This window comes from Maylandia zebra, linkage group LG5 (assembly GCF_041146795.1).
Source record: "Maylandia zebra isolate NMK-2024a linkage group LG5, Mzebra_GT3a, whole genome shotgun sequence".
Taxonomy (NCBI): Eukaryota; Metazoa; Chordata; class Actinopteri; order Cichliformes; family Cichlidae; genus Maylandia; species Maylandia zebra.
In genome coordinates this window covers 26,918,832-26,931,421 of record NC_135171.1, presented here as the reverse complement: position 1 = coordinate 26,931,421, position 12,590 = coordinate 26,918,832, and the positions used below count along the sequence as shown (strand labels likewise).

Sequence of the window (12,590 nt, the reverse complement as noted above, 5' to 3'; positions counted from 1 at the left end):
GACAATGAAACAATTTGTTATAAAGCATAAAATGATTATTGCAGTTTTATCATGACAAGGATATTGTTACTCCTGTACAATGAGTCTCCTAATGCCTAAGAGGTTTTGTGTTGTGGCAAAAGCCAGTGCCTCTGTTTGTTTGTGTTTTCATTGTATTTTATTATTGCTGGGTTTCTCTGAGACAAATATCCAGGATAATCCCGGCAGCCAGGATGCTATGCTTTGAGGTCCTTTGACTGAGGAAAAAAGTGGATAGACATTGCCTGTAGAAAGTTGCTGTTAAAACTGGTGATCTTCACTGTGTCACCAACTTTTAATTAAATGTGATGGAACTGTACTGTTTGAACAAACAAATCTGAAGTTCCCCACAGTGTAGTGTTTCAACTGCTCAAAACAAGTTAGAGGGCAGAGCAGTGATATTTCTGGAAAACCACAATAGCATTTTCATTAGAGGTGAACATGTACTACAAATACTTTGTGACACACTGAAAAGGTTCCTGTGGCAAAGATTCCACTGTTGTACTTAACAGATCGCATGACACAAAATCTTAGGAGGCACAAAACAGGATGAACCCCAAAATCAAAAAGCAGAACTTGAGTTATTTTATCATTTCAGTCAGTATTAATTAAATATTGGTGTATAATAAATGACTATTAGCTGGATTAATGATGCTTATCATGTAACAAGCGAAAAACTGGAAAACATTGGTCCAGTTATTATCTGAACTCAAATGTGATCATGTTGCCGCACCCCTAAGGCTAATAGAGATGATCTTTACTTGTGTATAGTTTACCCAAGGCTTCGCCACATATTGTGCGTGCGTGTGTGTGTGTGTGTGTGTGTGTGTGTGTGTGTGTGTGTGTGTGTGTGTGTGTGTGTGTGTGTGTGTATAACCAAATTATTCCTGAGCACTTTGTCTTGCTAACACTGAGTGCTTCAGTAATTATGTCATGTAAGGGCAATCAGAGTTAATTAATTATGGTCAGATGAACTGCCTCTAGCAACCTTTCATACATGTGTGAAAGGTCAGTTTTCCTTGCAAGGCAGAAATGAAGTTGCTGACAAAGTGATTGATGTGTCTGTGAATGTTGATGCTTCAGACAAAATAATCTCAGTAAATTCTTACTCCAGCCAAAGAGAAACCTCTTCTACTGAAGGCTCAATTCTACAGCTTGTGAAAAGTGGAGATGCAAGGATTCTTTTAGCAACTTCAACATGTGAATGAGCATCCACCCCCATGTAACACAATGCATGCTCACAAAATAAATAACTGGAATAATATTGTGAATTAACAAGTTTTTTTTAAAGGCGTACAAGTGTTAAGTTGCAAAATATTTGCTCTTGAAATAACAAATTACTTGATTACAGATGCAGACAAAACGCAATCAACTGAAAAGACTACATATACACTTACACACTTAAAGAAACATTAGGACTTTGTTTTGGTGAGAGCCCCATAGACAAAGAAGATAATTACCAGAGGCAAAACTTCCGCTCATTGCTGAAATAGATCACTTATTGTGTTTGGGGTGTCAGTGCCTTTTGGATTCATGCTGATAACTGACACATACAATGCCTTGCTCTGTAGCTAATTTTGACAGATCATCCAGGAAGTCTGTGGTCCAATTTTGCTAACTGTAATTCTAAAAATATAATTGCATGCGTTAGATGGGGACCAATAAGCAAGTATTTCTGTTTCTGCAATGGACCCATGCAGTTTATGGATGCACCTTGCTAACCATGCTTGCTAGCATAGGCTGATAACTTAGCACCTCAACCCCTCATCCCAGATGAGGTCAGTACAAGACGTAGAAAACCCACATGATGTACCATAGCTATACCATATGGTATACTATTTATCTTAGTACAGTGGCATGGCAATTTTGCATGTGTCACAGTTTTCAGTAAAGGCATGCAAGTGCAACTGATACACTAAACAAAGGTTAATATACATTTGCACACTCACCTGAATTGAAACATCACTGTAAGATCCTCCGATAACCCCTGAGATGGCCAGTGGAACCTCATTTTGAATTGGTCTCGAGCCGTCTGGGCAGATGAAACCTGGGTCGTGCACCTTAGTGAGGGATGCTCTTACAAAATCTAGCGACTGCTCCAGAGCATAAGTGTCTTTCGAGCAGGTGTCCAGGATGTGAGCCCCCAGCTGGAGACCAGGAAGGATGCGATCGCTGGAGTTAATCTCATCAAGTGCCAGCAGCATGGCTTCCAGTCTCTGGATCCCTCTCCCCTCGTTGATCTTACCACAGTCTTCCATTCCATCGCCTTTTTCGTGCACCGGGAACAGGCCTCCAATCACCAAGTCCCCATCGACGATGATCTCACGTTTGGCTGAAGGGGGCAGTCTGGAAATACTAGGCAGGACTCCTGGTATCAGCAGCTCGAGAAGGAACACATGGAGAGGCCAGTAATGTGCAGAATTGGCCTGCGACTTGGGGCAGAGCACTGCACTCAGCATGGCAGGACCAGGTAGCTTGATTTAGCAGGTTGAAGTGGAGAGCAGAAGAGGTTCACACAATTTGGAGGCAGATGTCTTTCAAGTCCTCTGTCAGTGAGTGCAGCATCTTTCCTTAAAAAAAAAGGGGGGAAATTAATATATGCTATCTATCTATCTATCTATCTATCTATCTATCTATCTATCTATCTATCTATCTATCTATCTATCTATCTATCTATCTATCTATCTATCTATCTATCTATCTATCTATCTATCTATCTATCTATCTATCTATCTATCTATTATCATGTATCCTATTCCTGTGGAGTAAAATGTAACGTCCTTGCCCAATGTCAATGAAATTCTTGAACTAAATATGGGTCAGAGGCCTATTGGTCACTTTTTTGCTCACAGGTTTACTCAAAGATATGAACAGTCATGCTTTTTCTCTCTTATCTTTTTAACTGATTCTTACCTGAACTACAAGCCTTTTTCTTAACTTTCCTGACTTAGAGTCTATATAATTACTACAGAGAAATGGTTTTATTGAAGACTCTAAATTTAAGAATTCTATCTGAAGGCTGAAACACAGCCATTATTCTTAGAATTTACTTTCTGAAGTGAAACAGAAGACCTTAATATTTTAGTCAGAGTCTCAGCAGTTCCAGTGTGAAATAAATAAAATTTTATCTGAAAGACTGACTCAGTGTTACCACCTTCAAGTGACCACATCAAACATTTATTGATATTTAAGGCACCTCTTGACTGAAGCATAATTTCCAGGCAACGGAGATATCACATACACGGTGATTCTCCTCAATGGATGTGGTTGCCATGGAAACATGGTGGGTAAAAAATAAGGGTTGGACTGCAGGGGAGTGGGCAGAGAGACATGTATGCTAATATATTCCTATCATGTTGAAGTAAGATCCACCGGGGGTTGTCTGATTAGGTGGGCAGGTTCAATCACAGCGCTCTTAGAGAGCCAATCGTATTTATTCCAAACACAATTATTAATCACATTTATCAAATGCATAGTTCAGAACAAACACATAGATTAAAGTAGATTCATACTCTGGAATGTATTTTTAAAGACTTGTGGTTTACGTTTCTTTTTCTGCAAATACTATCAGAATTTCTTATCAGAGCTTATATTTCAGCAGTATTACTCACGGAAAGCTCTGAGGGATGTAACAATGGCACATAATATCAACAAAAATTGTCTGTGGGTATGTTTTTCCTTTTTTAAATAGAAGTTGAGCTATCAGAGGAGTCACGCTGGTAAACCCACAGAGCTTGGCAGCAGTTTGGACTAGGCGATGTGCTGCCGCTACGTTCTCCTTTAAGACACAGTGGGAAGCGTATTACTGACTTTTCCCCTTCTGTCACACAGTGTTGTTACTTACATTATAATACTGTATAAAAAAAGATGCTCGTGCATTGACACTTCTTTTATTGGCAGTTCTATCAACAGTCATTTCATTGAGTCTGAGTGTGTCCTGTTTCCTGTGCTCACAGAGGCAGAAAACCGTCACAGTGGGGTTCACAGGGACTGGTTCCAAAAACACCAGCGACACAAGCATAAGTTCATGCGTGCGTGCATGCTTTTGAACACTTCAGGATACACAAGATACTGTGAATCACACAGGATATTGTGAGGAATATCCTGTGACAGCACAAGCATCTCTTGAGTGAAAATGAGGAGCAAAAAGTGTAATGAATGCCAAATTTCTTACCAGATAAATATTACATCAGATTAGGGGTGGGGAAATCTTATGGTGCATTGATGAATCTGTACCCATCAAACTAAATTACATGTGGTAATATACAAAGTTACAGCCTCTGTCTCATGTCTGCTGTGTGTCTTGAACACTACGTGCAGGTGTATGGGACTGCTGCAACACATTTGCCCTATTATTAGAAGCAAGGTGAGAAATCAACTTGGAGAGCTCAACTTTAAGAGTCTAATTGGTCTTCAGTGCTGTCTGTTGAGCAGATGGGGGCTTTCTGGTTGCAGAGACTAGGTCACAGTATGAATTAATGGTGCAACAAGGAACAGCCAATTAGGCTGGTCAATACAAACTAAGCTAAAGTGAGGTTAGAGATGCAGAAGCTCTTCTAAAACCTCTAAGAACTGCAAAGAAATGCTGGCGTGGCTGAAGTGGACAGCTATTAAAATCAAATTTCTTCCAATTATTTGCATACATTCTTTAAATGGGAGCAGTATTATCAGCTTACATGAGAATTAAAACAACAACATCTGCTAAAGTAGCTTTTATCAGGCCTCGATCACATCATTAAAACTATCTTGAAACGGCTGTCACACTCACACTGAGCAGCCAAGAGAGTCACACGCTCCCCAGCTGTCTGCGCACAATATTCCCTCTGAAAGGCAAGTTCAAAAAGAAAAGACGGCGTGCTTTACTCAGCTTTGTACCATCAGCTAATGCATTACTGCTCCTGCCCAGCACAGAGGATTTCTCCAACATTAGCATAAAGAGGCTTTGAGAACACTATTCCTTATTGTCCTTACTCCTTATCCCGGTATAACTAATGTGTAAAAAATGACTCACCACCCAGTTCCTTTCAGCAGTGATGGTGATTGGCAGGTATAATCATATTATCTACGCAGAAGTACAGTGTTATTTATGTCTGGCGAATGAGCTGAAGAAATGAATGCACCTCCTTTTTTGTTATCATCAGGTACAGACTGAAAAATAATTGTTATAAAACAATAATTTATATTTTTAATTGTTTAAAATGGTGACACAACTCAAAATTTGAAGAGTAGACACAGTCTGCATGCAGTTTTATTGAAAAGTACTCGATGTGACATTTAATTTAGAGCCCGATCCACTGCACATGAATCATTAAGCCGGGTGAGTATGACAGCCTAAACAGCGTACTTGTCCTATGACATTTAAAACACTACTTTTCTGTGCTTATCTGATTAAAAACTAGATTTAGGTTTAAAGTTTAGAGGTTACAGTGTTATATAACATCAGATAATAAACTGTCAAAAACTGAAGGTTTCAGTCAGAAGACAATACACAAATCATCCACTTCAAAGCATCAGATCTCTACGTATGAAAATGAACTACAAAAAGAAGAGAAAACTGCAACCTCAATAGCTCGTCTTATGATTCCCATCATTATATAATCTCCACTGGGGACCCAGTTTATCCCTCCACCTGGACTTGTCAGCTGAAGGAATTAGGATCCCTCTGTGGTGGCCAGCAGCCAGCTGATTGTGTTTGAATGTGAAATAAATGCGTATTTTTCAGAAAAAAAATAGTGCAGTTGTTTAATTTTTACAAAATAAAATAAAATAATAAAATAATGCCCTGTCAGTATGTTTATTCATAGGTCACACTTAGACTGGGAGACAAAGGACAGATGTAAGAATTACACGTGCTAGAGCAGATTTTCTTTGTTTCCTCTTGGTGAGCATGTTGGTGAGCATGCTGACACCATCTGATGATAAAATACATAACATCCATCAAGACACTGTGGTGGTGTCTCCCATAATAAATAACTTACCTTTGAGGTAAATCCTACCCCATCACTCCTGTCTGACTCCTGTCATAACAATATGATGCGTGAGATATGTGGATGATTCCAAAGCAAAAACACTTTCTTCACTTTTTGCAATGACTCGATACATTTACCAGCTGAATTACTTCCCACATTAGGGTCGAACCACATTGTTTATGGCGCTGTCCAAAAACAAAAGCCCTGATTGGTTTGAGAGGAATCTCTGCTTCACTCAATTATGTAATTTTTATTTGAGACAGTGAATACACTCGGGTCAAGCAGGATTACAACTTCACATATTCATACAGGGAAATGCTAGCACCTCCACAGTAACACGCAGGTATTGGGATGGCTGATAATAAAGTGAAAGAAAGTCTCCTCCTGCTATTTTTGGTTTGTGTTGACAAATAGACTTTGGTGCATCAGATGTGGCTTGTGAGAGGGGGAATGGGGATAAATGCTGGGAAAATCATGAACTGCTGATAAGGTATTATAATAACGGACCTGTTGGGAGTAATGTTGTGGCTGTGGGATACATGCTGGGGGGTGGGGGGGCGACGACTTTGTAAAAAAAAAATAAATAAATAAAAATGCAAAATCACGTCAGATAGGAAAGACACAAAGTACTTTCTGTGTTAAACCCACCGTCAGTATAACATCAAAATTATGAAGGGACCATTTCTTACCTGTTAGTAGCACTAGGTGTTTCTTCCCGAATGGATTTGAAGGGTTTCTTTGCGCAAGCCGAGCTTCAGTACGTTAGAAACGTGAAGAGCTTCATGTGACGAGCAGATTCCAGATGTTGTTCACTTTGGGCATCTTTGCCAGGCATCGGTTTGGATCTGTCCTTGGTTCTGAAGTGTTCTTCACATTGGTAAGTCTTACAAACTCCTTTCGGTGCCCCCCAACTTGTGCCTGCCAGCCACAGTGACTACGAGCCCGTAGACTACCGCCCAAGTGCTCATATATCCATCCACAAGCGCAGCAGAAGGACCGAAGGCTTCTCTTTGTCTCTCACAGCGAGCAGGACTAAGAGGCAAGTGAGTCTAAATTAAATCATAACCGCGCATTTTTTAACGTTACATTTCATATTGAACGTCGCTTCTCTTCGGAAAGTTCGTCAAATTAACTTCAAAACAAGCGGCGCTGAGAAAATCCTGCCGTAGCCCATCGGCTCAGAGACGCACAGCCACTCGCAGCTCTTCCACAGAGATAATGAGTGCGAGAGTCGACACCGTGCTCGTCTCAGAAACCTGACGATGCTTCATACAGCGTTTGTTTGCAAGTCAGTGAAGGGAGCCACAGCAGCGAAAGATGTGTCATTATTTTGAGTCGCTCTTATTTGTAAAAATAAATAAATAAATAAATGTATAACTATAATAATTTTCACTGTTCTTTCTGCAGGACTAAAGGATAAAAAGGTGCATCAACTTCTCAAACAGGTCAAGTGACTTATTCATGTGGAGCTGAGCTTGTATAGTGTCAATGTCATTTTTAATGATAAACCGAAAAGAAGAAGAAAAAAGGTGATTCGCATAGATTATATAAACCGGATGTCTTCTGCTAAATTTAGCAAGATTTTTTTAAAAGGAAAATGAGCATCAACGTTGTTTTATTTTTTTGTTTTTGTTTTTTAACCACTCTATGAAGGCTGGCCAGCTCCTTGTTCACCTCCATCTCATTAAAACTGAATCACACTCCAGTTGAGTGCCACAGCACTTCACAAACTCAAGAGGTTGGATGCACAGTTGGTTTTTCATTGGATAAAGCACCCCCCCCCCCCTCCGCCGTTCACTATACACATACACAATAGATATCATTTAAAAGTTGGCATATTTCATTTTTCTCCAGATAACTAACCTTGCTGTGCTGTTACATGTGTGAATACACATAAACTTTTTCTTGACTCTCTGCGCTAATTATCACTATTAATTTGGCTACTTTAAGGTCTGTGCAGCCAGAAGTGGGGAACTTCAAAGTCTGTTGCTAATTAAGACTAGCTTTACATACAGTTCTATGGCAAAACATTTTTTAGAGACACACATCTGTGCTACAAACTATGCACTTTTCCATGTGTACCAAAACAATATTACATCAGCAACATTCCTGTTGTACAATTAGGGAGAAGTGCAAGGGGGAAAAAATCTGCTGCACCAGCTTGGATTGTGTGTTCACAATTCAGCCTGCTGCACAACCGGTTGCAGTTAAATCCGGTGATATTCAGGGAGGAAGATGAAATTAATTCTGAATGAATTCAGCTCCACTGCAATTCGCCACTTACCCACACATATAAAACACATCTCACCGTTTGCATTTTTTTAATTTGTGGATTAATAAGCTACTTTGCAGTTAGGGGTTGGCAAAAGGCGAACTTTTCCTGTGTACAGTGGCAATTAAAATGACGAGCGGGTGCAGCTTGTTGCATAATTCCCTCAGCTAACACAAAGGGACCAATTTTCTTCCCTGAAATAGAATTGTAGTTTACATTACAATAGTTGAGGGCATGTGGGCGGAATACAGAGTTTATATAGGAACATGCCAATTAATGCCAAGCAAAATTACAGAGGACAGAGGGAAAGTGCTCCCAGCCACTGGCCATTGCACAAAAATCAGACCACTTGTCTCTTTGTAATGATGACAAAACTATCGGTCCACATCCACATCGGTTCTTTTAGTGTTTTGTTAATGTCCACACACATGGAAATGCAATCTTACTTGAAGAAAACACTATCTCACAGACAGACGTAGGTGTAGGTGTCACAGATAAGAAATGGACAAATATCTTCTGATCAGATTACTTTTACCTCAGCTGAGTCAGTCACTCTTATGTACCCACAACTTGGGCCTCTATGCTGCACTTCCTCCACAACATTTTTATCAGCAGAGGAAATCAGGCTTAGTAGCTTTTAAATATTCAGTTCACCCAAAAACAGAAAGCTTGTGCTTCCAGTCATTAAGATGGTATCTGTCTTTCACTTCTGTTTCTAAACCCAATTTAATGAAGGCAAGAAGAAGCTGGTTAAACCATTTTTGCAACAACAGTACTTTGAAAATATGCAGACCTCATTGTCAACACTGTTTAGTTTAACAATATAGACTTTTATATGATACATGATATCACTGCTTTAGTTTCAATGACCTAAGGCTCCCGTGTAAAATAAAAGTCAAGGTTTAAGTTCCCATTCTCTGTGTTTATTTGTGCCTAAAGGGAACCTACAATGCCCATTTTCAGCTCCTCAATCTTGGACTTCACTACAGCAGCTTTACATGGTTCACAGCCTTTATATCTCTCATACTTGGTGCAGATCCAGTTCATCAAATGTCTAGAGGAAGCAATCTTATCTTTTCTATATTTGAGACCACCCTCCCTTGAACCATAAGGTTTAAGCAGCAGGTGGATGGGGATGCTGTGCTCACAGCAAGAGCTATGTGCCTGAGATGACCCTAATAAGGACATCCCCTCTCACTGGCATCATTTCAAGCCAAGAGTAGAAAAAAACTGTCAGAAACTGAGCTATTTATAGCAGCCTGAAGGTTGAGGTTCTGGCTCACGAGGATTTCTTGTACACATGCTGACTCCATTATTTGAAACTTTGGCCATACTCAATATTAGCATGTGCTTTTGTAGGATTATATATCACTGCTGCAGATGACATCACATAAATACATACAAACACAACGCAGTTCCTATTTGCCGGTGTTGATGTAACACCAGTATTAATCTGTGGTTGTAAACATTGTACATGAAGAGTATGTTGGTCCTGATTGAACCTAACACTTTTCTGCATGGTGATGGCTGAGAGATAAAAGCTGCTCCTTAGTCTGCTAGTTTTTGTCTTTATGGATCTGAAACGTCTGTCCGAAAGACGTTCACGAAGGATTTTATTAATGTTCCTGAGACGAGAGCTGTGCAGCTCTTTAAGTGAGGTGAGAGGACAGCTGACTATCCACTGGGTGACCTGTATAATCCTGTCGAGCTTTTTCTTCTGTGCGACTGTGTAGCTGGAGAACTACACTCAAAAAAATAACTCTTTGAATGAACATAAAAAAATCATAGAAAGAATTTCCACGTAATTAAATTGCTTTATTTTAGCATTATGCAATTCTGTTATTCCAACTTAATGTACTTGAGTTGGAATAACTTGATTAATTAATGATGAATCAACTATTTTACTACAGTTGTGTCCAACTTATTTTAATTGATTTGATCCAACCCATGCAAATTACGTTAGTGCAACAAAAAATGCTTATTCGTAATAGAAATCAATTTATTAATCCATTTATTTTAAGTTCATTTAAAGAGTTATTTTTTGGAGTGTTCAACAAAGTCTAGAGTCTGGTTAACATAAAATGTTAATGGATTTATAATAACTTGCACTCCATCCTCTTATCTTTACCAGGGTTGCAGTGAGGCTGGGACCTAACAGATGTGATTGCACAACACTGGTCACTATTCTTCATTTCCAGTTAATACTTGTACAGCTGCTGTTATTGTGTGTATATATATATTTATTTATTTATATTTCTTCATACATTCTTATATAGTTCTATACTGTGTATTGTGTATTGTGTGTACTGTGTATTGTGTATTTTGTTGTACAGTTATTTTATTTTCAACTTTAATTTATATATTTTATCTTATTCTTTCCCAGTTAAATTTACCCTTCATTCTAATTTGTGTTGTACAGTTATTTCATTTTTAACCTTAATTTTTTATATTTTATTCCTTCCTAGTTAAATTTACACTTTTTAATTTTTCATATTTATTTCCTATCTTATTCATAGCCTTTTCCTTTTTTTTTTCTCTTTAGGTCACGAGCAGTTGTCTAAGCATTTCACTGCATATCGTACTGTGTATGACTGTGTACGTGACAAATAAAAATTTGAATTTGATAGGGTGGGAGTCAGAATACTGGACAGGTCACCAGTCTATCACAGAGAGACAGACAACCATTTGCCCTCATGTTCACAGATATTTTAGAAACACCAATTAGCTTAACCCTAATTACTGCATGACTTTAACCAGAGTACCCAGAGAGAACCCACTGCACACTTGGCCAGATGGTAGATTTGAACCCAAGACATTCTTGCTGCGAGGCAACAGTGCTAACCACTGTGCCACCGAGCTGTCAATCTAGACTTCAAAAAAATAGGGAAACTATGATTACAAGGCTTTATATAGAATTTTTAAAACCACAATAAATAGCTGAGGGATATACGTAGTGTATGTATGGTTGTCTGTCTCTTCTAACCCCAGTGATTTTCCTGTGGTTTGAACTCTTGTGTGATCTTGTGAATTTTGTGAATCCAGGCAACTAACCACTCTTACTAGATTGTATCATGTCATCTCAACAAGAATAAATTAAGTTGCTGGTTTTCATGCAGATCCTACATGATTTAATTACGTTCACCACAGAAACATGAAATTATTTTGTGCACATTACAAGTTTGAATTTTGTAAATTTAACAACCACCCAATTTCATTTTTTTGATATGCACAGAAACAGGAGGCCAAGAACATGTGAAAAAAACCACATCAGTTTAGTACTGTAATACTGGATTTGAATGAGGCCCAGCTGTAATGAAACTGTAATTCTGACAGTTTAGGTTATAATTTGTAGTTTCCCTTTGATTTGTAATCCAAATATGCTTATCTAACGGGTTTTTAAAATCTGTAACCTCATATACACACACACATATATATATATATATATATATATATATATATATATATATATATATATATGTGTGTGTGTGTGTGTGTGTGTGTATATATATATATATATATATATACACACACACACATATATATATATATATATATGTGTGTGTGTGTGTGTGTATATATATATATATATATATATATACACACACACACATATATATATATATATATATGTGTGTGTGTGTGTGTGTATATATATATATATATATATATATACACACACACACACATATATATATATATATATATATATATATATATATATATATATATATATATATATATATATGTGTGTGTGTGTGTGTGTGTATATATATATATATATATATACACACACACACACACATATATATATATATATATGTGTGTGTGTGTGTATATATATATATATATATATATACACACACACACACACACATATATATATATATATATATGTGTGTGTGTGTATATATATATATATATATATACACACACACACACACACATATATATATATATATATATGTGTGTGTGTGTATATATATATATATATATATACACACACACACATATATATATATATATATATATGTGTGTGTGTGTGTGTGTATATATATATATATATATACACACACACACATATATATATATATATATATATGTGTGTGTGTGTGTATATATATATATATATATACACACACACACACACACATATATATATATATATATATGTGTGTGTGTATATATATATATATATATATATATATATATATATATACAAAATGAGAAGAGAGGTTTTATAGTTAGACAGAGAGGAAAGCTCCCAGGACTTACTTTTTCAGCTCATCCATCTCATTACGCTCTATCCCTGGGGAATGTAACCCCATCTTTGG

At 37.5% G+C, this 12,590-nt stretch overlaps 1 protein-coding gene across 2 annotated transcripts in view; it reads right to left on the bottom strand.

The window, feature by feature from the left end:
- The window catches only part of grm2b (glutamate receptor, metabotropic 2b), a 28,491-nt gene extending 20,834 nt beyond the window's left edge, over positions 1-7,657 (bottom strand). The window contains exons 1-2 of one of the 2 annotated variants that reach the window (XM_004548709.4): positions 6,677-7,657; positions 1,968-2,588 (exon numbers count right to left, since the gene is read on the bottom strand). In XM_004548709.4, coding sequence (XP_004548766.1) covers positions 1,968-2,477 — 510 coding nt within the window. In that variant the 5' untranslated portion in view covers positions 2,478-2,588; positions 6,677-7,657. The remainder of the gene's footprint in view (positions 1-1,967; positions 2,589-6,676) is intronic. The other variant, XM_004548710.4, reaches the window with a different exon arrangement.
- Positions 7,658-12,590: the final 4,933 nt, after the last annotated feature.